General features: G+C 50.7%; 2 protein-coding genes across 9 annotated transcripts in view; one reads left to right on the plus strand and one right to left on the minus strand.

Moving 5' to 3' along the window:
* LOC309857895 (uncharacterized protein) overlaps positions 1-27,473 on the minus strand; it is a 105,946-nt gene that overhangs the window by 64,651 nt on the left and 13,822 nt on the right. For all 5 annotated transcript variants that reach the window (XM_082750617.1, XM_082750615.1, XM_082750616.1 and 2 more), the window contains 3 exons: positions 8,724-8,825; positions 8,582-8,623; positions 571-630 (listed from right to left, as the gene is read on the minus strand). In XM_082750617.1, the coding sequence (XP_082606743.1) occupies positions 571-630; positions 8,582-8,623; positions 8,724-8,825 (204 nt within the window). The remainder of the gene's footprint in view (positions 1-570; positions 631-8,581; positions 8,624-8,723; positions 8,826-27,473) is intronic.
* On the plus strand, positions 9,566-27,064 carry LOC309857892 (uncharacterized protein). 4 transcript variants are annotated; one of them, XR_014307951.1, is made up of 9 exons: positions 9,566-9,623; positions 11,554-11,685; positions 13,169-13,239; positions 13,690-13,714; positions 15,533-15,606; positions 16,303-17,802; positions 18,251-18,275; positions 18,773-18,846; positions 19,105-19,150. XR_014307951.1 is itself a non-coding variant. In XM_082750612.1 (6 exons), the coding sequence occupies exons 1-6, from the start codon at positions 18,682-18,684 to the stop codon at positions 25,626-25,628; spliced, it is 543 nt and encodes a 180-aa protein (XP_082606738.1). In that variant the 5' UTR covers positions 18,409-18,681; the 3' UTR covers positions 25,629-27,064. The 4 variants fall into 4 exon arrangements, 1 of the variants encoding a protein (XP_082606738.1); XR_014307953.1 differs by lacking the exon at positions 19,105-19,150 and having other exon boundaries at positions 11,556-11,685; positions 18,773-18,848; XR_014307952.1 differs by lacking the exons at positions 13,169-13,239; positions 13,690-13,714 and having other exon boundaries at positions 19,105-19,149.

A 27,473-nucleotide genomic window follows, 5' to 3' on the forward strand; every position in this document is an offset into this window, starting at 1 on the left:
CTGATAAACGCCAACCCTCCAATAAAGCACAGAGCAGAGAGTCAGGCTTGAGCACGCTGGTGACCTGGCCGGCTGCCTCCCTCCCTCCCTCCCTCCCTGGCTCCAGTCCTTTCCTATAAGCATCTGCCTGGGCCCTGGGACTCTGGCTGTGCCCAGGTGCCCCGGGCCCTGGGTACAGGCCGTCAAAAGGCAGTTGACGGGCTACAGACTCCAGCCAGCCAGCCCTGTGCTCCCCTCAACCCAACCACCGTGGTGACCAATGTGGGCCCAGATGCCAGATCCAACTGCAGCCCCCGCCTTCCTGCTCAAACACAGGGTCGCCCCCGAAGCAAGGCACATCAGCCCCAAATAACCTGCCCCTTTGCCCCCACCTCACTGGGCTGAATATCCCCTGGGGACAGAAGCCCCAGAAGACAACACAACCTCCATTCCAGGCAGCGCATTTCACTCGTCCTCAGGTCTTGCATAGGTTGTCTGATGGGTCCATTAAAACCCGCCTACGTTATGGCCCGCGTGCTGCTCTGATGTGAGGAACCCTTCACCACCCCAGAGTTTGAAAGGTCACCTCACCCATTTCGGAGGGCTGTCCCAGTGACCACGCCCACTTCTCCTGCCAGCCTGGGACTCTGCCTGCAGAAAAAGAACAAGAAAGAACAAGAGTTGGTGATAATGTGAAGAAAAAGGAACCTTGTGTACTGATGCTGGGGATGAAAACTGGTGCAGCCATTATGGAAAACAATGTGGGGGATCCTCAAAAATTTAAAAATAGAACTGTCATATGTTCCAGTAATTCCATTACTGGGTATTTACTCAAACAAAATGAAAACATTTGAAAAGATACGTTTATATTGCAGCACTATTAACAGTAGGCAAGATATGGAAGAGCCCGTCAACAGATGAGTGGATAAAAATGACGTGGTGTATATAGAGATATATAGAGATATCTAATAGACTAGTACTTGGCCAGAGAAAAGAATGAAATCTTAACATTTGCAGCAACATGGATAAATCTAGAGGGTACACTACTAAATGAAATAGGTCAAAGAAAGACAAATATCCTATGATTTCAATCATATGTGAAAGTTAAGAAACAAAACAAAGCATAAAAGAGACCCAAAAAAAGAGACTCACAAATATAGAGAACAAACTGGTGATTGCTAGAGGGAAGGTGGGTGGAAAGAGGGCATGAGACAATGAGGGTGTGTCATTTGAAAAGAAAGACAAAACTCTATCTGAAGTCAATATTATTGTCTATGTAGAAAACCTCAAATATCTTATAAAAAGAAAAAAAAAACTATTGGAAGTAATGAGGAAATACCAAAACATCATAGGATACAAGGTCAATATAAAAAAGTCAACTATTTTCCTATATCTGAATAAAGAACTGAATTCCAAATTTTCAAATGAAAAAACTACTATTTACAATACACCCCTAAAAAGGGTACTCAAGTATAAAACCTAACACAATACATATATACAGGAAGACAAAACTGATGGAAGAAATCAAAGATCTAAATACATGGAGATAGAGCTCGTATTCATCGGAAGCAAGACTCAATATGGCTAAGACGTCAATTCTTTCCAACTTAATCGATAAATTCAATGAAATCCAAATAAAACCTCACAGTTCTTTTGCAGATAATGACAAGAAGATTCTGAAGTTTACACAGAAAGGCAAAAGATCTAGAAGAGCCAACACACTGGACACCTGGGTGGCTCAGGTGGTTGAGCATTTGCCTTCAGCTCAGGTCATGATCCCACAGTCCTGGGATGAAGTCCCGAGTCAGGCTCCTTGCTCAGAGGGGAGCCTGCTTCTCCCTCTGCCCTCTCTGCCTGTGACATCCGCTCTTTGTGCTCTCTCTGCCAAATAAATAACATCTTTTTAAAAAGTTTTAAAAAAACAGAATAGCCAACACAACGTGGAGGAAAAATGAGAATTCACATCACCTGGTCTTGAGACTAACTATAAAGCTACTAGCCACCAAGACAGTGTGTTAGTGATGAGACAGACACACAGATCAACAGAACAGATTACAAGGACCAGGAATAGAGCTACCAAAATAAAGTCAAACATTTTTTGACAAAGGCACAAAGGGAATAAAAGGAGAAAAAATAGTCTTTCAACAAATGGTGCTCAAACAACTGAACACTCATGCAAAAGAAATGAAACTAGACACAGACCTTACACAAGTATTAACTAAAAATGAATCAGAGGGCACCTGGGTGGCTCAGTAGGTTAAGCCGCTGCCTTCGGCTCAGGTCATGATCTCAGGGTCCTGGGATCGAGTCCCGCATCGGGCTCTCTGCTCAGCAGGGAGCCTGCTTCCCTTCCTCTCACTCTGCCTGCCTCTCCGTCTACTTGTGATTTCTCTCTGTCAAATAAAGAAATAAAATCTTAAAAAAAAATAAAAAATAAAAATGAATCAGAGATCTAAATGTAAAAATACAAGAATAAAGAATACAGGAGAAAAATCTCTAGGACACTGGTTTGGGTGATGGGTTTTTAGATTCAACAGCAAAAGCACAGTCCACGGGGAAAAGCATGCGTTGGATATTATTTAAAATAAAGTCTTCTGCTCTGGGAAAGACATTTTTAAGAAAATGAAAGGATAAGGCACAGACAGGGAGAAAATATTTGGAACACAGATATCTAATAAAGGCTTTGTGTCCAACATCACAAAAGAGCTCTTAATGACTCAATAATAAGAAAAGAAATGACCAAATGAAAAATATGCAAAAGATTTGAACAAACTCTTCACCAAAGATATCAGGATAGCAAATAAATACACAAACAGATCGATGCTCCACATCACCTCAGTGGGAATATGCAGACACCATGACACAGGTACTGGAATGGTTACATCAAAAATAATGACAGTGCCAATTTCAGGTCCAGAATCAGAACAACAAGATTCTGATTCGTAGTTGGTAGGAACAAAAACTGATACAGCAACTTTGTAGAAATAGTTTGGCAATTTCTTGCGAAGGTAAACATACATACATACATACATACATACATAGCCAACACAGCAATTTCACACCCTATGTTTTTGAAAACTTATGTTTTAAAACCTACATGTGAATATTTCTAGCACCTTAATTCAAATGGTCCCAAACTGGGAGAATCAAGCATCCATGAGTTAACCACTCTGAAATCATGTATGCAACTCTGAAATCATGTATGTGTATTCTGAAATTGAACTATCAAATAAATGAAATTCCGATGTTAGCTGGATTCTCACTGTTAGTGCAGGAGATTACAGACAAGCAAGGAGAGAAGGTTAGAATATTCCATCTGGTAATGCTTACAACAGTGTGAATACTTAGCTTACTATAGATACAGATGGTGACATACTAAAATATTTATAGACACGTGTATATACATGAGTGAGTATACACATATTCCCTGTTCAGTTAGCTGAGAGTGTCTTTGAGCAATGACTTAACAGTCACAACAGACACAACTAGTTCCCCAATCTTGATTTCTCATACTATGCTCCAATGAAAAGAACCAGAACTACTTAGGGGGAAAAAATGGCTAATTCTACGGCAGGAAAGACATAAGATGTACCTGGAAAATCTACTGCCACAGAGTAAGGTAGAAATACTCAAACAATAACCGGGTATGTCAATAGACACAGGAACCATCAGGATGTGCTTTTTAAAAAATTTATTTACTTGTTTTTGAGAAAGTAGGAAAAGGAGAGAAAGCATAAGCAGCAGGGAGGAACACAGGGAGAGAGAGAATTTCTCTTTATTTATTTATTTATTTATTTATTTATTTATTTGATAGGCAGAGATCACAAGTAGTCAGAGAGGCCGGCAGAGAGAGAGGGGGAAGCAGGCTCCCTGCTGAGCAGAGAGGCCGATGTGGGGCTCGATCCCATGATCCCGGGATGACGACATGAGCCGAAGGCAGAGGTTTTTACCCACTGAGCCACCCAGGAACCCTGAGAGAGAGAATTTCAAGCAGGCCCCACATTAAGCAAAGAGCTCAACGTGGGGCTGGATCCCAGGACCCTGAGATCATGACCTGAGCTAAAATCAAGAGTCAGACACACAACCAACTCAGCCACCCAGGTGCCACTAGAAGATGCTTTACTAACCAACCTGGAACAACTTGAGCAACCAAAGGAACAAGGTATCATTGTACTAGAACCAAAATATAAAATAACTACCCATGAATTCGTGCTGATATAAATGGATTAGTAAATAGGAAAGAACAGAAAATTCTCCTGTGCAGAATTCCTGATAATTTATGTACATAATTGTGTAGCTACTCCAACAGGAAGGAGGTATAGTGTAAGTGGTATAGTGTAACTGCCCACTTCCTTCCGAGGAGTACAGCATGAGGACAGAGAAAACAAAGTAATAAGTCATGTCCAGAGCACTAACCCTTGATATGATAAGACCAAAGGACATTTTATCTCTGTGGTCTTCCTCCAAGAAACTCGTAACCTCAGTCTAATCATGAAAACAACAGCAGAGAATTCCCAATTGAGGGGCATTCTACAAAACACCTAACTGTACTCCTCAAAACTGCCCAGGTTATCAAAAACGAGGGCAGTCGGGGCGCCTGGGTGGCTCAGTGGGTTAAGCCACTGCCTTCGGCTTGGGTCACGATCTCAGCGTCCCGGTATCGGGCCACGCATCGAGCTCTTTGCTCACCAGGGAGCCTGCTTCCTCCTCTCTCTCTGCCTGCCTCTCTGCCTACCTGTGATCTCTCTCTGTCAAGTAAATAAATAAAATCTTAAAAAAAAAAAAAAGAAAAGATATTTAAAAAAAAACAACAACAACAACAAGGAAAGTCTGAGAAATTGTCACAGCCAAGGGGAGCCTAAACAAACGACAAAGTGAAAGGTGGCATTCTGAAACAAAATACCTGCATGGGGGAGAAAACACCAGGGTCAACTATCAAAAGACAAATCACATCCCATAAAATAATAGTTTACAACCCATATAATGGACAAGCACTAGTATCGTTAATCTAAAAGAGCTAGACATTCAAAAAGAAGAAAAACAAAAAAAGCCACAAACCTAAGAGCAAAATGGGCAAAATATGAACAGAGGGTTCACAGAAAGGTAAATACACCTTTCAGATACATGAAAAAATACTTAACCTCACTCATACTTAAGAAGCTTACAGAGATAAACTTCATAAAATGCCATGTTTCTCTTTCCACTACCAAAATTCCAGAAGTTGAAGCACATGTTCTATGGGGGAAGCTGTGGACAAACAAGCACGGATGCAGTTTCGATGGGAGTGACACAAAATGATACCACAATCCTGAATGATCGAGTTATCAATTCTATGCACCCGTTGACCTGGCAGCACACTTCTAGGAATTTATCGGATAGAAAAAACCTATATGTACAAGGTCATTCACTAGAACATGGTTTGTAATAGCAAAAGGTTTGAAATAGTGCATAACTAATAATAACCAGTTAACTAACTATGGAACGTCCATGCTTGATTACTGTGCACTTATAACAAAGAAACAATCCATGTTCTGTTTAGATACAGACTTTTAAGAAGTGACAAAAAAGCAAAGAAAGAACAGAAAATCATGTATAAACTCCTTACTCAAAGTGTGGCTCCCTGAGCAGCAGAGTCTGCTTCACCTGGGAGCTTTTTAAAAATGCAAAACCCAGGGCCCCCACCAGATCCACTAAATCAACATCTGCATTTTAACAGGATGCCAGCGGTGTACAGCTGCATCTAAGTTCGGAAAGCCCTAAAGATGATGGATTCCCTTCTAAATAACAGTAGGGGGCATACAAGAGTTTCTTTTACCTGAAAAAAGCAGCACTGGTAGGACAAACAAGACAGACAGATATCTACAGCAGGAGGACCATAACTCCAGTTTGTCTGGGACTGTCCCGATATAGCCAGTTGTCCCATTATAACTTTATGGAACCTCTTTCATTCTCAGTGGAAGTGTCTCAGTTGAGATGAAAAATGTCACCCTTCCTAGAGGGAACATCACTTAACCTTTAACCATGTTATTACTAATTCAGAAGTATTTTATTAAAAAGAGAGAGAGAGAGAGAAGACCAGTCAGGGAAAAACACAGACTGAAGAAAAGCAGTGAGCCAAGGATGGTTGAGCAACAAACCCAAGGAGAGGCAACGTCTGGGGCAAAAGGGAAAGACAACTTTGTGAGGAACAGTAAGGGGATGTATCAGAGTTAAGAAAGGAAAGCTAGCAGGCAGGTGTCAGAAACAACAGAGACTGAGGGTTATGCTGCAGGATGGTCAAGTAAGACAAAGCCAAAAACTGGATTTGACTACAATTAGGTAGCCTTTTCCAGAGCTGACTCAGCTGAATGTCGAAGAAGCAAAAATGCATTCATGAAGTTGAAATATGAATGAGAAATGCAGAAACCAAAGCCGGAACAGGCGGCTATTCAAGCTAGAGATGTGAACAAGCGGACACACAAACACTTAGGGAGAGTCATCTGGAGGACGCGTGGTCCCTCCATTCCACCAGATCTTCAAAGTCCTATTCCTGGATCAAGCAGGACCATGAGAGGGCTGTCCACTCAGACCTCAATTGTTCGGTCCCCTGAAAAGCATCCATACACTTCTAGCACAATGCTGTGTCTACCAGATATGATTATAGGCTATTTTAGTGTTGTTATTGGGAAAATCAAAGGAAGTTTTACAACTTGCACAACTCTGTGAAATTAAGAGTCCTGCTTCTCATTCTACCAACTGTTCTTTGAATTTGCTTGATATACTTGATACACCTTTCTTAGTGTATAAGAAAGCCACTGATTTCTGCACATTGACTTTGTATCCTGACACATTGCTGAATTGCTCTATGAGTTCTAGTAGTTTGGGGGTGGAGTCTTTTGGGTTTTCCATATAAAGAATCATGTCATCTGCGAAGAGAGAGAGTTTGACTTCTTCATGACCAATTTGGATACCTTTTATTTCTCTTTGTTGTCTGATTGCTATTGCTAGGACTTCTAATACTATGTTGAACAAGAGTGGTGAAAGTGGGCATCCTTGTCTTGTTCCTGTTCTCAACGGGAAGGCTGCATGGTACTGGCATAAAAACAGACACATAGACTGTGGAACAGAGTAGAGAGCCCAGCTATGGACCCTCAATTCTATGGTCAATTAATCTTCGACAAAACAGGAAAAAATATACAGTGGGAAAAAGACAGTCTCTTCAATAAATGGTGCTGGGAAAACTGGACAGCTATATGTAGAAGAATAAAATGCGACCATTCTCTTACACCGTACACAAAGATAAACTCAAAATGGATAAAAGACCTCAACGTGAAACAGGAATCCATCAGAATCCTAGAGGAGAACATAGGCAGTAATCTCTTCGGTATCAGCCACAGCAACTTCTTTCAAGATATGTCTCCAAAGGCAAAGGAAACTAAAGTGAAAATAAACTTTTGGGACTTCATCAAAATCAAAAGCTTCTGCACAGCAAAGGAAACCGTCAAAAAAACAAAGAGGCAACCCACGGAATGGGAGAAGATATTTGCAAATGACAGTACAGACAAAAGGTTGATATCCAGGATCTATAATGAACTCCTCAAACTCAACACACACGAAACAGGCCAACATATCAAAAAATGGGAAGAAGATATGAACAGACACTTCTCCAATCAAGACATACAAATGGCTATCAGACACATGAAAAAATGTTCATCATCATTAGCCCTCAGGGAGATCCAAATTAAAACCCCATTGAGATATCACCTTACACCAGTTAGAATAGCCAAAATTAACAAAACAGGAAACAACATGTGTTGGAGAGGATGTGGAGAAAGGGGAACGAACCCTCTTCCACTGTTGGTGGGAATGCAAGTTGGTGCAGCCTCTTTGGAGAACAGTGTGGAGATTCCTCATGAAATTAAAAATAGAACTTCCCTATGACCCTGCCATTGCACTCCTGGGTATTTACCCCAAGGATACAGATGTCGTGAAAAGAAGGGCCATCTGTACCCCAATGTTTATAGCAGCAAGGGCCACGGTCGCCAAACTGTGGAAAGAACCAAGATGCCCCTCAACGGATGAGTGGATAAAAAAGATGTGGTCCATATACACTATGGAGTATTATGCCTCCATCAGAAAGGATGAATACCCAACTTTTGTAGCAACATGGACGGGACTGGAAGAGATTGTGCTGAGTGAAAAAAGTCAAGCAGAGAGAGTCAACTATCATATGGTTTCACTTATTTGTGGAGCATAACAAATATCATGGAGGAAAAGGGGTGTTAGAGAGGAGAAGGGAGTTGGGGTAAATTGGAAGAGGAGATGGATCATGAGAGACTATGGACTCTGAAAAACAATCTGAGGGGTTTGAAGTGGCGGGGGGGTGGGAGGTGGGGGTACCAGGTGGTGGGTATTATAGAGGGCACGGATTGCATGGAGCACTGGGTGTGGTGAAAAAATAATGAATACTGTTTTGCTGAAAATAAATAAATTGAAAAAATTTTTTTAAAAATAAATTAAAAATAAAACCCTGTCACAGACCCCCCCCCAAATAAATGAATAAATAAATAATGAATAAGTAAATAAATAAAACAAAGTGGAAATAAACAAACAAAAAGCTCACCTGGGATGTGTTTCTTTTCTGCTCTGAGTCGAGGAGGGAGAGCTGAGGAAGAAGGAAGGAAGAAGGAAGTTAGAAGAGACTTGGCCTGCCTTGCAGTTCCTGGATTCACCTGCCTACGCAGCGCCACATACAAGATACTTACATGCCCATGTGTGGCTCCGACAGATGTTGAGCTTAGACATGATACTCTTCACTGAGTGAATGTAAACAATTGTTCCTTCTGGATTTATTATCAATTTAGGTTCTGTGACACAGAAAAATTAAAAACATGAGAAGATGAGTTGAACATTTACCAGTAACCTAAAGGAGGAAACACTATGGCCTTTTCAGAACTGATGTGGGAAAAATTAAAAATTAAAAATCTCAAGCCACATTGTTATTCTGTTTTCCTGTGAACACTATTAATCCCCTGAGGTCAGAAAATCCAAGAAACTCTGGAAAAAAGAGATGGGGGTGTCGAAGCCAAGGTAAAAAAATAAATGTTTAATGTTGGTTTCTTACAACTTTCAAAAGGTCATTAAATAAGAAACTATCTTTGACTTAATTAAACTATCTATGACTTAACCCACTGAGCCACCCAAGAACTCCTGGAGAGACTTTGTGAAACAATCTCGTATAAACAGAGGAGTTTTCCAGAGTAGCAGATAGGAAAATGAACGTTTCAGTCTCCTAGGTGCCCTCAGGAGTCTCCTCTTCTGGATGTCCAAAAATGCAGGTAGTTAACATACAGCGCAGTATTGCGTTCTGCAGTACAACTCGGGGACTCATCACTTCTCTCCACCACTCAGTGCTGACCACAAGTGCCTTTCTCAATGCCTATCATCTAACGACTCCTCTCCAACCCACTTCCCTCCATGACCCCACAGAAGTGTGCAGGGATGCCTTCACCCTCAGAGTTCTGTCATGAGCCATCGCCACGGTGACCTGATGACACGCGTCCATCCTTCCGTTTCAACTGTCACTCTGTGAGCCGAGGTTGTGGCGGTTTGGTGAGCGGCTGTAGAAGTCCCCACGATGGGGAATCTTAACTGCTGTTGTACGGGTATGTGCCTATCGATTTTCTCAATTCTCTTCTCTCGAGCTGGTTGCCTCCCTTTCACAGAGACAGGCTTCTTCCCTTTGGCTTTTCCGCTCAACCCTCTGATTCCTCCACCCGGTTCGATGCCTGTGCTTGTTCGTTTGTCTGGGTGATTTCGCTAGGATTTCGTGGGGAAGCTGCCATCCTTAAAGTACTTCTACGTTCAGAAAACCATACTCTTTCTGAATACCCATTTCGGACACAGTCCTAAAGGGACAACACACAGGTCACACGCCACACTGCTGTCCCCGGATCAGGAGAACCTTGGTGCGACCCAGGCACCACATTTGAGGGGGAGGAATTGCCGGTCACCTCTTCCCGATGGACACGACAAAATCGGAGAGGAAGGGTCAGCGGTCGAAATGCAGCTGTTTTTAGAAGGAGAGACACTGGAAGATAGCGGGGTGGTCTCATGGGTTGATGTGCAGGGTTTCACGGGCCGTCTGCTTGATGCCGGGGAGTGCACGGGAACGGGCTGTGCCACCGGGTGGGTGGACAGAACACACGGCAGTTGCACAGTGGACTGTCTGCTGGTCTCAAAGGTACTGCTGGGCTGGGTTCTCCAGGCCCGGCCTAGGGAGGGAGACAGGAGACTGTCCGCTTAACCTACAGTCTCCAGAGGGGATCAAGAGACCTGAGAGTAGACAGGGGATGCTGGCAAAAATGAGAGAGTAGGGAGGGACTCACGCCAGCCAGGGTAGCCTCACTTCCATCCAGGCTCCTCAGAGCAGTCCGCATGGCAAGAGCGGGCCCCTCAGCATCATCCGTCTCCTTCCTGAAACCAACCACCCCACATGGCCAGCCCACATGGCCACCTCCATGATCGTTCGTACCATCGACTGCTCCTCGGGACTGGCGAGCTCAAGGCAAGCGTGTTCTTGGTGGGGTCAAAGTGTAACCTGTGGGAGCGGAAGGCAAGCGAGTTCTCGACGGGGTCCTATGTGACCGTTGGGAGTCTGAATCACCTTGGGAGCCAAGCAGAACCCCAGGAGCCGTGGGCTGCAACTGGCCTTCAGGACAGCCTTGGCGACTGGGCTGACCTTGCAGAGAGGTGAGGGAACGTGGCCCATGCTACCCGTTCCTGGTCCTTCACTAGGGCCCCACTGGGCAGAAACCGCCACATAGTTGATGTCAGGGCCCCAAACACAGATGTGAGTGAGGACTGAGGCTGGTCTCGTGGCCCTCGCTCTCCCCTACAGAAACACTGGCACAGAGGAATTTCAGATTGTGAGAGCAGCTCTTGGTTCAGGGCTTCAGGACCTTTCCTCAGGGGCCGTGGGTTGGTGTCAGGGGCGGGGGGGATCTCTGGCCACAGGGAAACAACAACATCCCTGTCCCAGATCAATCCTTCATCGGGGCCCTCCACTGTCCTCCACTGTGGCTTCAACCACAGCCAGCCATCTAGCTGAGTCCCTAGGCGGTCACTTCCTCAACACCTGCGGAGCGGCTGGGCAGCATCCAGTCCTCCCCTAGGTCCCAGGTGCTCCTTAGACTCAATCACTTGGGACACCGTGGCGGCACACTAACGTCTAGGCCGGAGGGCAAGGAAGCGGGCACAGAGGGTTCTGGGGAACACTCTCGGGTAGGTGTGGCTGCTCAATGGCTGTGACTGAGGACATCACGCGTGCTCACGGCACTCTGTTGCGTTTCTGTCCTGTCTCTGCTCCATACAAGCCGTTGCCCACAGAACCTGTGGGTGTGGGAGGGGGCTGAATTCAGAGCACAGCACATGGTGACCTCTTCCTAAGTCCCACCTGGAGGGAGGAATGCCTGCTGGGCACCTGGCGAGTAGGGGCAGGAGACGGATGGACCAGAAGGAAAGGATGTCCAATCCCCCTATGGGCTCCTGACGACAAGGTGCCGACACTGTTCTCTATTTCTGTGCGTCTCCCAGAGTTCTGTGGGGAGTGTTTCCTCGACGATGTGGAGACGCCCCCACCCACGCCCCTCCCTCCACGAGGACCCAAGAAGAGAGTGCGGTTCTCCTTCCATGATGAGGTGTACATCATCAAGGACACCAAGGAAGGTACGTTGGGGATTGACTCATTACGTAGATTGGAGACACATTCTGTCGTTCACTAGCACATACATAACCGAAGCCTTTAAAACTGCTGAGACACATTGTCCTCTGATTTCACTGGTAGCCATTTCCCTCTATGCCGTCCGTCCGTCCCCTTTTACGTCCACGGGTCATGATGAGATCCTCATTCAAACTGGACCCAAGGGGCACAGGAAAAAAGTGTCTACTAGCTGAAGGGATAGATCTTAGGTCGTTCTGGAACACACAGGTCCCTACAGGTCTCCCCAGGAAACATGGTTCTTAGATGTGTAGGAAGGAAGAGACTATGTTTTCCGCTGAACAGAAAAATGGGCCAGAATACGACAGGAGGTTTCACGATGCCCCCCCCCCTTCACTTCCGCCCATTAGCCACATCTTACATGGGTGTGCTACGTATCTTCAAAGGAACAAAACGACCTCGCCACATTTGGGGAACTGAAGTACCCAGTACATTCCACGTGGTTACCGTTCTACAAATGGGGCCAATGCCTTCGGTGACGTCTTCTCATTTTGGAAACACAGAAATCTGCGCACTAATGTCTCACACAGCGGGGTTCCCAATAGCCCCAGACAGGCACTGCCCCCAAATCCATCACGGGAGGAAAGAACACATTCAATGGCATCCATACGCATCATGGAGTGCAATTCAGGCGCAAGAAGAAACAAAGGTTTCCAATATTTTACGAAACAGATGGGCCCTGGAAACCTAACACGCATTTTGAAAGCAAGCACACAAGGAAAGAGGTACATTACACGATCCCAGGCTTTGAGGACACTCCAGTAGGGACATTCGTAGACCCAGAAAGTGGAAGGGACGGTGCAGGGAGGAAACGGGGAGGGCCGGTCATGTCGTCACGGGTACAGAGGGGCCAGGGGATAGGATGGCAACGTTCTCCCCATAGATGGCAGTGCGGTCTACAAAGCATCACGGATGTCAGCACTGTCACCGAACGGACGCGTACTAACAAATACAACCGTCCCCAGTACTTAGATTCCATCACCGAAAAACCCACTACTCCAAGGCACGACAGAGGAGCGATAGGGTCCCACAGCAGAGGTGCAGGGGAGACAGCTGAACAGGCCCCATGACCAGCTGAAGAAGTGGCAAGCTGGCTTGGCTTCACAGTGGGCAGGAAGGCTCAGGGGACTGCGCCCTGAAACCCAGGGTGCCTTGAGTGTTTCCCAGACAGACGCTGAGAGTTCCCACTGATGACATCCCCTCCGTTAGAAAGCCAAGGCCCCATTTCCCTTTTCCATCCTGCTCCCCTCCTCTGTGTTTTGTGTACAGCACTGTGTACTGTCTCCACCACTGTGTCCAACACAGGCCTTGCGTGGTCACCCTTCACGTCCATTCCCTCTGGCCCCGCATCCACATCCAGCAGACTTAACTCCCCGAGTCATTCCTGAGTAGTGCAGCCAATGTCCTGACAGCTCCTCTCTGTTTTCCTAGACCGGGTGGAGGGACAGTCCAAGCACCTTCCTAGGGGCTGGAAAAAGGAAGGTCCCCCAACTCTCCCTGAGGTAAGCTCACCTCTCTTTCTCAGAGACATAAATGGTGCTTCCTTGATTTCTTCCATCAGTGGAGTTTGATGAACATCGGGCACTTTACCTCCCAGGGGAAGGGGGCAGCAGCCTCCCCTCATAGAAGAATGCTGGGTCTGACCTCTTACGCACAGTGGACCCAAAAAGGGTGATGACACAGGACAGCCTCAGTTACAAACTCCATGGGATCAAACACAAGGTTTCTGCTTGAAAGAGAACGTTCTGTCTGTTGATCAGAATGGACTTCGGAGATTGAATGATGCTCCAGCATCATTCAAACGGTCCTCCTGAACTCGGGTGGGGGGACATGGACTCAACCACGGGACCTCATCCAATTAACTGCCTGAAGTCCTCCCCAAACCAAAGAGCTGGCCCAACAGAGGACAGGATGCTGGGATCCTCACTGTGTTTCCTTTTCCCCAATCGCAGGTAGACGCTGGGAGCAAGGACAGCTGTACGTATTTAAGAGCATCGGGCTCTGGGGAGGAAATCTAGAGTACAAAGAAGCCTGCCCCCTGATTCTGGGTTCCAACAAGGAACGGGGGGTGGGGGATACTGACCGAGACTGTCCGGTGAGGCACGGTCACCACGTCGAACAGGGCCTGGAAGAACTCGTACATAGGGAAGGGCTGATCTGTGTGCACGTGGGATGAAGGCCCTGTGTGCGTGGGGGTGTGCGTGGGGGTGTGCAGGTGTGTGTATGTGTCCCCATGCGTTATGCTTGGGAACGTGATTGTGTGCCTTTCCCAGGAGATCTTTCTCACACTTCCACCACAGTCACAGTGCCCCCCTTCCAAAACACTCTCATCACCCTGGCACACTTGACATACTCCTTCCCCTACCCACCACAGCTGTACCTGGAGGACATTTCCCTTTGATTTCCTGAGACGGGCATGGTGCAGAGATGAAGGGACCAAACCCTTGACCTCCTACTTGGAAAGCCAAGATTGGAGCTCAGGTTCCAATCTGAAAGTTGCTCTGGCCTACCCACCTGTGTTAGTCCCTCAGCCAGGGGGGGTCATGATGTACCATGGGTGCTAGCTAGCAAAGGGCCATAAGCATCTGTGCACACAGCCAAATACCTAGATTCTATGATGGTCCCCCACAGGACCCAACATGACACAGTGGCTTCCATGGACACAGAAGCCAGGGCAAGCTTAGAAGCCCACGTTCAAGATTACAGCCTGGTCCCTGGAGTCAAGTGCACAGAGAAAAGCCACATCCTCGTGCTCAAGCCCACATGGCTGGAAAGCGTGTGGACCCGTGGAGGACAGAACAGGGCAACATCAGTCATAGCCGGTCTCAGTGTGTACACACGACCGACCAATGGCAGAAAAGCATCACGGAGGGAACTGACTGTACTTGATAAGATTTCCCTAAGCCTCAGGAAGGTTCAGATTCTCTAAGCACACACTCAAATACCACTAGCCAATAGGAAAGCAAGGTCAAGCTTGGGTGGAAGCTTTACACGCAACATCCCCGGAGCAAATCTCCTGCAAAGCAGGCCGACAGCCTATCAACACACACTCCAACAAGACTCCACTGTGTAAGCAACTTTCCACTGGTCAGAACACCTGGGAGGGTTCGGACAGCCACTGTCTTTACGGGAAACACGCACACACACACACACACACACACACACACACACACACACACACGGGACAGCTCAAGAACAGTGGAAGGATTCTATCACACTCATCGACGGTGATGGCTGTTTACAGAAGCTAAGATGTCCGTGCTCTCCAGTGTTGCACATGGCATTTTCTGAAGACAAAGAAAGGATGAGTGAAGCAAACTACTAGGCTCCTTTCCTGAGGGTTGAATGCAGCCTGGCAAGTGAGGCTGCTTTTTAGGCCGTGCAAAATCTTACAGAGACGTGATGCATATAGTCGCAGCAGGTGGGGATCTTGGGCCCAGAGCTGATGTCCAAAGCAGCAGCGTGGGACGCCTTAGTGGCACGTCAGTCAGGAGAGGTTATGGGACTCGGTCCTCACACAGAAGCCAGCTTAGGCTTCCCATGTACTGGACTGGCTATTTGGCTTTGATCGGGCTCACTTTAGCTAGAAAGACAAGAACCCTCTTCGCATTTCCTCCCTGCTCCTCTCCCATCCCTTCCCCTCTGCACCAAGGACAAGGCCCGGCAGCAGTGCCGCCCGTACCTCCTACGCTCCCCCACGCGCACACTCCCCTCCTGTCCTCATCCATCCAAAATCCCCGCCTACTTCCTGAGCAGCCTCACCAGTGTCCTCACGGTGCCTCTGTATCCTCCTAGCTCTCCACGATGACCTGATGGAAGAGCTACTACCCACTTTGAGGGCTGAGGAGGAAACTCCGACTCTCCCTCAGGTAAACTCATTGTTCCTCAACTTTTTATTTATTTAAGACAGAAAGAGAAGGAGAGAGAGAGAGACAGACAGACAAACAGACCGAGTGCGCACGAGAGCGCAAGCAGGGGGAGTAGCAGAGGGAGAGGAAGAAGCAGGCTCCCCTTTTCAAGCAGGGTGCCCAATGTGGGCCTCCATCCCAGGACCCTAGGATCAAGTCCTGAGCTGAAGGCAGAAGCTTCAATGTATGAACCGTTGGGTCACCTCGCTAAAGTCATTTTGTGCTTCTGAGGGACAGCCAGTGTTTGATTTCTCTTTCCATGAACATCTGAGCATGGACATGCCAGAGGGGAGAGACAATGTCCTTGGTGCTGAGAGCCTGCCATGTGGTTATACCATTAATGGACAGCGGATTGAGACGGGCACTGAGAAAACATCACCATCATTGCTTAGGCAATGGATGGTCGTGAGCATTTTCCACCAGGTCATTCTGTCTATGGGAAATGGCTTTGGAATGAGTTGCTGAAGAAAATGGACGGGGGAGTTTTGACATAACAAGCCGGAGCCTTTTCGGGAGGTCATTTCCTCCTCCTCTGGATCATAGACTCAATGACCGCATCCCATCTAGCTTGCTTACGACACACACCAAGGGCACAGAGATGTGTGCACACGGTGTGCACAGGGTGCGGGGATCCTCACTGGGTTTCCCTTTCTCCAGCTGCAGGAGGCGGTCACCGGATATGGCCCATATGCCTATTCCCCCATCACTCCCTTTAGGGAGACAGATGTAGCTGAAGATCAAGGTAGGGCTTTCTCTCCTCCTTTGGTCTGGAGAGCTTCCCCCCTTCTGAGTTCCTCCCGGGAACGGAAGCTGGGGCGGACTGAACAAACGGAGTGTCCTGCAGAAAACCAGGACCCTGTGCTACAGTCCCTGGAAACCAGTAGGTCATGCGGGCGGTGTGCTTGGTGCGTCTGAGGGTTGGGGCTTGTTTTCGCGTGGGTCGATGCGACGGGACCGGGCATGTGGGTGTGCGGACTCCGTCGAGTTTCACCAGAAGACATCTCCCACTGAATGGACTTGACGGCACGGGTCAAAGTTTCAAAGCCAAACCTCCTTCATCCCCGCTGCACACACCCCCCCTAGGACACCACATTCCTCCCTGACCCCAGCTCCACCTGGAGGGTTGCTCAGGATTCCCTTTCCTCAGACAGGGATGGGGAGAAAGGAAGGGGCCCACATCTGTCCTAGCTCGGGACGTTCCTAAGACAGGGTCAAAACACAAAGGAATCAGAAGCTACTTTAGTCGACCCAGACATCACCACCAGCCTTACAAAAACGCTCCCATCTTGAACGCACAGAGGGAAGGCTCACTGGCAAATGGCAATAGCCAGGAAAGCTTCATCATTAGCTCGGGGCCCGATCCGACTTCCTGACAATCTGCTACATGGCCAGGTTAGAGAGTGCCCTTCTCTCGCCTGGCCTCCGCTCTCTCGTGAACTTGCCTGGTCCTGACTGGGGGAGGTGGGTCCCGGGAAACTGGGTCCCGCGGACTCCAAGGACACACCCACATGTCACAGGCAAGGAAGACTGGGAAGAATCAGCACTTTGTGGATGGGGACTCTGTTGGAATGGTCAGATGTCAGTACGTAGAAATCCTGGGTCTTTGGTTTTCCTGACCCTGCATGACTCAGGGACAAATAGAAACCTCTAGGGTACTTGTGCTTGCATTGAATGCAACCCTGCCACACAGCATTCCTCTGCAGAAATACAATCTCCTAGTAGAGGTGAGAGATAGGTGGGAGCGGCCACGAATCGGTCTTGACAATGACCACGACACAGTCGCTGGTTGGAAGAGCTTGCCCGTCAGTACAACGGACCGTGTGTCTTAGTGTTTACCCACTTTCGGCTTGAAGAGGTCACCCTGATTCCATTCCCTGTAGCTCGAGTTCAGAGTCAGTATTTCTCCCTCCGTTCCTGCTCCTTGCCCTGACCTCTCTCGATGCAGCAGCAGCTTACTCAGTCCATACCCACGCAACCCAACGTCGCCATACACTCCCGGGCACGCCCACCCCAAGCGAAACTCCCTGAGCTCTTCCTACCGAGCCCCACCATTGGACTGACCATTCTGTGGATCTCTCCCTAGCTTGGCTGGATGGACAGGCGGGTGAACGTTCAACAGGAACGACAGAGGAAGACGCCCCGTTTTACACCAGAGTGGTACGCTGGCCTTTCTTTGGGGGAGACACAAAATTCTTCTGGCTTTTTAAATCAAGGTCACATAAAAAACAATCTCAGCGTGCACAATTGAAAGGGTAGGGAGAAGTTTGAGAGAGAATCTGTTACCAAATGCTACCTAACCCCGAAGGCATTGCAGGGGGGCTGGGACAACCACAGCATGATCACCTACCATCTGGAGGAGAGGGAGCTTTAGTACGGGTAGCAGCTATTCCTCCTTGGCACCTATTTTGTCCAGTGGGACCCGGCACGTGGGACCTCTAGGAAGACTGGGCACATCTGTGGAGAACTCATTTTGCTCTTGGGGCTCACGGGCCTCTAGCACCCTTCCCCATCTGGCTTCCTCTGGTGCCCCAGGGAACAAAAGAGCCATGCAAACAGGACAAAGCCTGATTTGATGTTCATACTGTTTTCTATTCTGAAATCACAGGTGTCCCTGCTGGAAGGGGATGGCGGTAAGTATTCTGTACTCTAGAGTCACTCACTTGTTTGCAACAACCTGGAAAAGGGCCAAGGTCGGGGCTTCGTCGCAGCCACGATGAGAACCACCCTGATTCCAGGTCTGGCGGAATGAGAAGAAGGGTCAGGGTAACAGAAAGGGATTTCCTGGGGAAAGACCCGTGGCTTCATGGCCCTGTCCCCGGAAACTACTGCGCTGCTCTTAGGTGGTGCAGGTTTGGGGGCAGGCAGTAGGTGTGCCTTGGAGATGGACTATTTCACAGCTACTCCAGGCCCTGTAGCTCCAACAGGAGGCAGAGTTTCTATTCACATCCCTGCTCCTCTCCAGGACCTTTCGTCCTCCATCCAGGAAGGGCCCACTGCAGCTCAGTCCATACTGATGAGCTCCCCACCTCCACACACATGTCCACACGTGCACGCCAAGCAAAGCTCCCCGAGCGATTCCCAAAGAGTCCCATAGGGGTCCCGACATTCTCTGTGTGTATCCACCCAGATCCCCTGGCTAGCCTGTACGATGACCTTGACGTGGACAGCACAGAGGGAGAGGGCCCATTGTTCACCAAGGTGGTAAGTCAGCCTTCCTTCAGGTGAGGTACAGCATCCCTTATTTCCCTGATACTCGCAATCAGATCCAAACATCTCGGCATGTACAATGTCCTTGGTGGAGAGATTCCTGAGAGAGCGACTCTTAGCCAGGGACGCCCCATTCCAAAGACCCTGCAGGAAACAGCAGGTTCGGTTACTGTCCATAGGGTCGTGAGCTTTTTCACGGGTGATACTGACACCGCCGTGCCACCTAATGGACCCAGGGCATGCGACCTCTAGGTGGATTCCATATCACTGCCCATGACCCTGCCCATCACCAAGAGACCAAAAGAGCTGTGCACACAGGACAAGGCAGGACTTGATGTTCATCATGTTTTCTTTTCTATAATCGCAGGTGGCCCGGCTGGAAAAGGAGCTTAGTGGTAAGTATGCTGTCCTCTAGAGTCACTCATTGCTTTTGAGCAACCTGGACAAGGGGCAAGGTGGGGCTTCCTTGCAGGCTTCATCTTGAGAGCCACCCACAATCCAGATCCTGTTGCAACGAGACTAAGGGTCATGTTCCGGACCGAGAACCCAGGCCTCGTGACCCTGGCCCCGGAAGCTACCGTGCTGCTCTTAGGTGCTGTAGGATCGGGTGCTGGGCACGTGGTCTGTTTCCATGGGAATCCATGTGCTGTGATTCTCAGGGTTGGTGTGTGTGTGTCAGGTGGGTGAATGCTGCGCTCTCGAACAGGTCTGGTCCCCTCAAAATGGCGATTAATGGTGTCCACGTTCTCGGGGACGTTTCCCATCACTGTCACGTCAGGAACGTGACATGGAAAAACTCTTCAACACCTACAGTTGAAAGAGGTGTTCTTTCCTTGCAAAATCACATCAATTCCCTCAGAAAACAAATCCCGTCGCTAACTAGGAAGGGCTAGACTGTGCCCCAAAGACACAAGTGTGTCCCTGTTACTGAGTCAGCGTCCATGGGGTTCTCCCGCCAAGGTAGGTCTCGGGCAAGAATGGTCACAGCACCTCCCTCTTGACACTGCACTCACACACACACACGTTCGTCTCTGCATCAGAGGCCCCACGATGCGTCTTCCCAACCTCATCGCAAGCACTGAGTGCTGGGACACACTTCCTCCCTTCTGCAGGCGGCATCCGGGGCAGCCGCATGCAAAAGCCCGTTCGGGGATGACGCGCACAAAGGGGCAATGGCCAGGGAACAGATGGGGCCAATTCACTCCGTGTTTCTCCATGGAGAATTACCATTTCCCTGCAGATACTGTGTCTAAGAATGCAACTGGCCTTCTCCCAGGGAAACCCCACACCCACCACTGGTCCTTGCTGGGGCACTTGCAGGTGGGCCCAAAAGGTGTCCTATCCAAGGGGGAATGAGGTCGTCTTCAGGGACTGAGGATCACTGGCGGCACCTGGGCCCCCTCCATGCAGGAACGAAGGGTGCTCTGGGCATCGCAAGGTGGCCAAAAAGAACCTCAAACCTCAACAGGGGTGACAGGACAATCACCACCCATTTTGCTGGCCATCTGTCCATGCAAGAGGGCCTTGTTAGATTCGGGAGGTTTGGGCCAATAGATAACTCAAGGGGGTTCAGTGCCTGGGAATGGAAACAGAGCCAAATCAGGGTTTCAGAGTTCTTTGGCAACCAACAAGACTTTCTCTCATGAGAACATGTATTGGAAACAGAATCTGATTTTCCAACATCTCTTTTTCTCTCTCGCACGCGCGGGATCCACGGGAGTACCTTTCGCTGCTCTCCGAGGACACTCAACGGGCTTTTCCAGGGTAGTTGCATTCCAGTCTGCATTCCACATATTGCATACAAAGTCTCCAATTTTCTGCCTCCTTCCAACATGGGTACTGGGTTTGAATTCCTGGTTTGGGTCCTCGCTACCCTAACTACAATGCCACAGCTCGGCGTCCTTTGTATTCGCATTGCCCTCACGATGCCTTATGCTGAGCATCTTTTCGTACGACGTCTGACTGACCGAGTTATTTGTTCCCTTTGCAGCACAGACTATTCCAGTCTTTTTCTCGATTCTTTCATTTGGTGAAATCACAGTCTTCTTTTGTTTGGTTGGTTTTCTTTGTTGTTCTTCCTTTACGTCAGTGAACACACCTTTTCTGAAATAAGGATTGCCAAGGGGGTCTCCAATCTGTGGGCTGCCTTTTCACTCTGTTCGCTGTTTCAGAAGAGGATGCTTTTTCTGGGCGGTCCTCTTGGGAAGCATCGTGATGCCAACATGAGCGCATTTCCGGGGCCATTTATCTTCGGCTCCCAGGTGCCCCTGACTCTTTGTATGCCAGCACCCTCCTGTTGGCTCAGGGGAGTCATCCAAGGTATTGGAAGGTCAGCTTCTAGAGACCCACCACTGACTTCTTCATATTCAGAAACGTCGTGGCTCCTTGTGTTCCTTTATGGTTCCCTTATCTATTCTAGCAGCTTCTCTGTCCCAAGAGCAGCACATTGTATGCTTTAGATCCGTGCTGCATGGAATCCGTTCCCCACTTATTCTAGGAACTGGGGCTTCACCTTCATCTCTTCGGGGCCAAAGACCTCCGGCAGCACCTGGTGGGTGTGTGTGAGCCCGGGAACGTCTTCCCTTGATCAACGTCCCTGTCACGCCAGCCACAGATGCCTGAAAAATATGCAGGAGAGCAGGCCTGGTCTCTCGCTCCTGGTTGGTGTCTAGTGCTGAGTGATCCAGGAATGAGTCTGTCTAGTATCCATCGTACACAGTCATTTCTTATCTCAGTGCAGTACACAGAAATCAAGGGAACGAAAACATCCAGTTGCTCACTCCCACTAGCCACACGTCAAGAGTCCCATAACAACTGGAGTTTCCGATGGTTGCGCTGGGAGGGGACAGCGGTCATGGGCATGCAGAACGGACACTGAGGTGGCTGCTGCAGCATCCTGGCCTCATTAGAAGGCATGAGACTCCAATCCCCGTCTCCTCCAAGGGCTCCGGCTCCGCCAGCCCCGTGAACCTCTGAAAGCACAGCAGAAGAGTCAGGCAGATGCTGCACGGCCCAGAGACATCTCAACGCACTTGGGAGGAAGGGGTGAGGCGGTTTCTCTCCTAATGGCATTGCTCCTCTTTCAGTTCTTACAGATCTCCTGGTAGAGAGCATCGAGGACTACTCCTTCAGTGAGGACGAAGTCTCTTCAGGTAGGGAATGGCACCGAAGAGGGGAACATGGGGACATGGCTCCCGGGAACATGGGGTTGCCCCTGCCGCTCCGGAGAATGAAGAAGGTGGGTCAAAAACCACCAAGGACAGGGATGCTCTGGCACAGGCATGATTTGCTCATGTCACGGTTTCGGGATGAAAAGAACAGACGAGGTGTCCACGGGCCTTTAGGGTAGGCTGGGTTTGTCATCACCACTCGACTCCTTGCGCGGCTCCTTGAAGGATCTTTCCCATCAAAGCTGCTCGTGCCTCCCTTGGCCGCTGCCACATGTCAAAGCTTGGCCTCTTTGCTCATGGCCTTTCGGGAATGGTGCACAAGAGATTCTGAATCTTTCTTGGCACGGGCCCAGACCTGGTCATGCTCAGGACTTGGCGGCCCCAACCGCACTCTACTGGGCAAGAGAACCGCGACACTACGCTCTGGTCTGAGCCAGGAGGTAGAAGACAGGTCTAAATTCTCTCCCTCCTAACCTCCACTACCAAACCGTCCCGGTTCTCTCCAAGCTGCTATACTTCAAGGAGATGCCCAGAGCTGCAGAAGGGAAAGCGTCCTTCCCCTGGGTTCACTACACAGGTTCCTGTAAATCGTACCTTCTGCCAGCCTTCACACCCCAGCCGAGTCTGACCTGTGGACGTGTTCCCAAGGGCAGGACGCCCCCATGCAGCTCCCCTGGAGAACCCCTGTCGCGGGCCACGGTCCCCTGGGCCTGTGTGAAGGGGCTGCTGGACCTGCTTCACACACTTGCTGCCCCGGGTCCACTCTACCTCTCACCAGCTGGCATCGAGGCATAGCACAGAGCCTCTTGGGAGCAGGGCCAGGGAGTCACGGTTCCTCTCACAAACCCACCTCGCCGCTCACAGCCCTGGCCATGCTCCCCACTCCCTAGGCATGCCCACACGGCAAACGTTCCTCAGGCCTGCCCAGGGCCCTACACACACCCCGACCCCGTCCATTCCCGGCAAGCCTCAGCAGGAGCACTGGCAGGAATCCTGTGTTTCAGTAACCACACCGATGGATGCTTTCCAGGGCTGCCCTGAACAGCTGAGGGCGCCTGCACAATTTCCCATGCTCCCGTCTCCATTCAACCTCTCTAACACTTAGGGAAACAGAGGGCGTTGCGTTCCCTGAAACACGTCCCTGGGAAGGTCATCCCAGTCCCTGGGCAGACATGGGCTGTGGGGAGGAGGTGGGCCATCTCTCCCTGCATTTCCCCAGCAATCCCAGGCCCATGACAGCTGCTCCCAGCACAGACAGATCGGGGGATTGATTCCAGGGGACCCAGCATATCTCCTCTCTTTCATGGTTGCCCCCTCCTGGACAACAATAGGACTGGTGGAGCTTGGCAGGGGGAAGGACATGGAGCATCTCTAGGGGAGGAGGTGGAAGAGGACGAGGAGGAAGACAGAGAGCAGGGAAGGACAAGTACAAGGACAGAGGAAGACAAAGTCCCGCAGAGGCAGTCTTAGGGACAGTGACAGCTTCCAGGGGGGAAAGGATCACACAGCCGGGCTTCCGGGTCTTGGAGAGAATCGGAGGTGGGAAGAGCAGGTGGGCAACCGGAGACCCCCCTGTACCCTGCGGAAATCAAGCGACCAAGGCCAAGGAGGACTCGGAGCTAGGGACACACCCCACTAAGGGCAGAGCCCAGCAACCCCAGAGCAGTGGGTCGCCAGCTGCACTAACTCCCTTTTGTCCTCTCTCATGGCCAACCCCAGCATCCTCGCTGCTCTCTGACCCGGAGAAGGATTCCACGGACGACGCTTCCGTCGGAAGGAGCCACCCTGTGCCTGTAATGCACTTCCACCTCCATCTCTTGGGCTTTCTCTCTCCTCTGTCCATAAGCGCCTCCTCCCAGCGCTTCCCCTTTCCCTGCTTTGACGATGCCCACCCTGGAGGCCCTCGTCTCCGGCAGGCACTCAAGCTTTACATCGGAACTGCTGCATGAAATCCCCGGGCAGCCCTCCTCACCCCTTTCCTACCATCACCCTGACCCCTCACTGCTGACTCTGGGAAGCAGCCCCAGACAGCAGAGCAGAGAGGAGGGCTGGGAGTCAGCAGGGCACGGCTCACCCGGCTGGAGGGCCCTCGGGAAGGGAGGCTGGGTGTGAGTATCCCCACACTTGGTTCTCTGATGCCGGGGAGTCTGTGCTCATGCCCACTTCTGCTCTTGCTCTTAGCTCTCAAGAAGCTTCCCTTCGGTGGACTTGGCGCAAACGACAAGGGAAGCAGAAGAAGAGGAGGACTCGGGAACGGGGTGAGTCGGGCAGGAAAAGGGGCCGGTGAACATGGACACACGTTCTCCCTCGTTGCCCAGTCCCTGTTGTGGGCACCTCGGCAAACCGCACAAAACCCTTGGGTGCTGCCCTAGCCTCTGACCACAAAGAGGAGAGGAGAGGAAGGTCCCAGTCCCTGCAGGCACTAGGAAGACCTGAGAACATCCCACGGGGAACCTCCACCTAATCCAGGCAACTCCCTGTGGTGGTTAGGCGCTGTCGTCCAGGAGCTGCTGATCTTGGAGGGAGGGCCCTGGCTACCTGGAGGGACTGGACCCCAGGCAGCCTAGGCACAGTGACCTTCTGGAAAAGGGCTCCACGCCCCCCATTGAGCCCCTCCCTCTGCACGACACAAGCCTTGCCCTCCCACCCTGCAAAAGTCAGCAGATGGCTGACTCCCAGACGACACTACTCGAGAAGAGACAGTGGTGAGGTGGCCTCATCTCCCACTTCAGGCACGTGAGAAATGAGCAAACAAGACAGGCCCCCGGGCTCACAGGAGCAGGACAGCTCACCCCTCCCAGCGCTGCATCCCTGTGGGCACGTAGTCGGGCCCGGTCTCCAGCTGAGTCATGTCTGCCGGCCACTCCCATACGATCTGACCAACACCTCCAGTCCCCCGAGCCTCCAAGATGCCTCGTGGGAGGTAGTGGGTCCCCTCATGGCACCATTTTGCTTTGTGAGTTTCATACTCTAGAGACTCTCCTCGATCCCTCAGTCGGCAGGGGAGATTCACCAGGAAAAGGCCACCCTGCTTGCTCCCACCTCACCCAACACCTGCCCACAGCTCGTAGACTGTGCCAATTCACTTCCCATGGGGGTCGGGAGCACGTGGTCTCTGCCACGCCACCTGCAACACTCATGTGGGCAAAGGCTCCCCCCACAGAGAAGGGGCACGTCCAGGGCTCTCAGAGAGGCTGGGGAAGGGACAGCCCAGCAGGAGGAGGACCCCGCCGTCATGGAGGAGGACGCTCAGGGAAGGGCCTGAGGGACCCTGGCTGTGAAGCCTTCATTCAGCCCCAGGGGGCCCACGGGAAATTCCCCTTTCTTCACGTCATGCATGGGTCCTGCAGGGAAACCTCCACCTCAACACCTCAGAAGACATATTCCCCCAAACCCCACAGGCCTCTGGTAAGACATGGCCTAAACCACACGCCACTCACTATCTCACACCACTCCACCCGTTGTCTCCACAGCTGCGCCACAGGACAGTGTGCCCACCACCCCGAGGCACCAAAGGCTCCTGGGGTGCTCCGACAAAGGGAGCCAGGAGGGCCCTGGGGCCCCACTTGCGGCTCCGATTTGGGCCCGGAGGAGGATTCGGCGTGAACACACAGGGAAACACGCCTGCAGGAACGGCTCTCTTACGCCGGACCTCCGTAGGCCAAAGAGACGACTTCTGGGCAGCCCACCAGAGGACGGCACTGGAGCCCCGAGGACGAGACGAGAGGACCCTCTGAGTCGGCCGCCACACCCAGAGCTGGCTGCCCAGGCCCTGCCGATGACGGACACTTGGAGCACGAGGCAACCACCTGGGCCCACAACAATCCGTTGTGTGGGGAGACTGGGCCCACCTGGGACTGGGCCCAACTGGGACTGGGCGGGACAGCAGCCTTCCCGTCGTCTCCCCTGTCTGCTGCAGGGGCTGTCCCCTGCAGTCCCCGGCAACCCTGCAGAGCATGACACATGCAGGACGAAGCGGCACTGCCAGGGCCCCTTGACCACCCTGGGATCCACTCGAGGGGCAGCAGCCCTACCCCTGCTGGATTCCCCGAGGGTGCCGCACCGGAACCGCCCCTGTCGCTTCGACGCACAGGACCGTGACCAATGCTGGGCTCAACACTGGCAGCGGCCCCACAAAACGGGCCCCGCTCAGCCTGTGTTGTTTGGCAGCAGCAAGAGGTTTAGGGAGGAGAGGCTCTCCCCTGCACTCAGCGGCCTCTTCCTTTTACAACTCTGACAGCAGAGGCCTCCCCCAGCTGGGCCTACCCCACCTGACCAGGAACGACCCACGCGGAGGGACAGCTCTACGCCCCTATTCAGCAGGAAGAAGCTACAGAAGATGAGACCGTCCTCCTTCAACAACCTTAACCACGCAATGCTCCGCCCTGGTCAGGGGCACACGAGGAGGGAGGAGAAGGCTAGCTGAGCACCAAGCAGGAGCTGGCACGCCACACCGCCCCCCCAACCTGGGATACGGGGGACATCCCTCAGGCGCTCTGACTGCCCTCAAGCTGAGGAAAGGAAAAAACAGATTCTCCCCAGATGGCAAGACCGGAGTCTCCCTCGGTTTGTAAAAGTCCTCGTGATTCGGCAGGAATCAAGAGGCCCGCTTAATGAGAGCCTAGCGACCTGCCAGAGGCCCGGATCTCCGTTTCCTGAAGCCCTGACATCTCCCTCCCCTCCACGACACTGAGGGAGGCTGAGGCCGAAGGAAATGTCCGTAGGGACAGAGTTTCTTTTCAAACCTGCAGTCCCTTGAGAAGGACCTGTGAGAGGAGGAAGGTAACATTCCTCCAGGAAGCTCCCCACCATCTTTCAATTCATGCCTTCCTAGCAGGAAAAACCACCTTCCCTTCACAAGAGCAAAGCCAACTGTATCCTCGGTGTCCTCTGTCCTCCTGCCACGTTCTCGCAAAACTTCCCTTTTGCCTGACCTCCCCCAATGCCATCCCAGAGAGTCAGCCTCCCGTCACGACCCCAGCAAGCAGCCCTTTCTACCCAAGGGTCGTATCCCTGTGCTTTAATAAAAATCACCTCCTGCCAGCAAAGCCGTCTCAAGACTTCTTTCTTGACCATCGGCCTCTTGAATGCTAACCTCTTTCCTACATCAGTCCTGTCTCTTGTAGGGCTCCTGTGGAAACAACCCTGCAACACGTTGGGCCCATTTCTGTCAACTCTTCCGACTCCATCCACCTCACCCACTGCACATTCTGTGTCCTCCGAGGACCGGACCCTTCTGTGGTTCTTGCACTCAAACCCTCACATGGCCCCTCTCCCAGTCCTCGACGTGGTTGACGTTGCCCTTCTGAAACTCCCCAGCATCCCTCCCTCACTCTCTTTGTCTCGCAGGTTTATCTGGTCCATAGGTTCTCATCACCAACACCCTACAACCGGTTTCTGCTCCTGAGTAAAGGACTCCATTCCTTTCCTTTCTCATCAAGCTCAAATCTT

The sequence above is a fragment of the Mustela nivalis genome (genome assembly GCF_964662115.1).
Source record: "Mustela nivalis genome assembly, contig: HAP1_SCAFFOLD_1508, whole genome shotgun sequence".
Lineage (NCBI taxonomy): Eukaryota > Metazoa > Chordata > Mammalia > Carnivora > Mustelidae > Mustela > Mustela nivalis.

Coding starts and splice junctions, on each gene's coding strand:
- LOC309857892 (XM_082750612.1), top strand. CDS start 18,682: ATGTCCACACGTGCACGCCAAGCAAAGCTCCCCGAGCGATTCCCAAAG. Junction 18,847..19,219: donor GCCCATTGTTCACCAAGGTG/GTAAGTCAGCCT, acceptor CTATAATCGCAG/GTGGCCCGGCTGGAAAAGGA. Junction 22,005..23,741: donor TGAGGACGAAGTCTCTTCAG/GTAGGGAATGGC, acceptor GGCCAACCCCAG/CATCCTCGCTGCTCTCTGAC.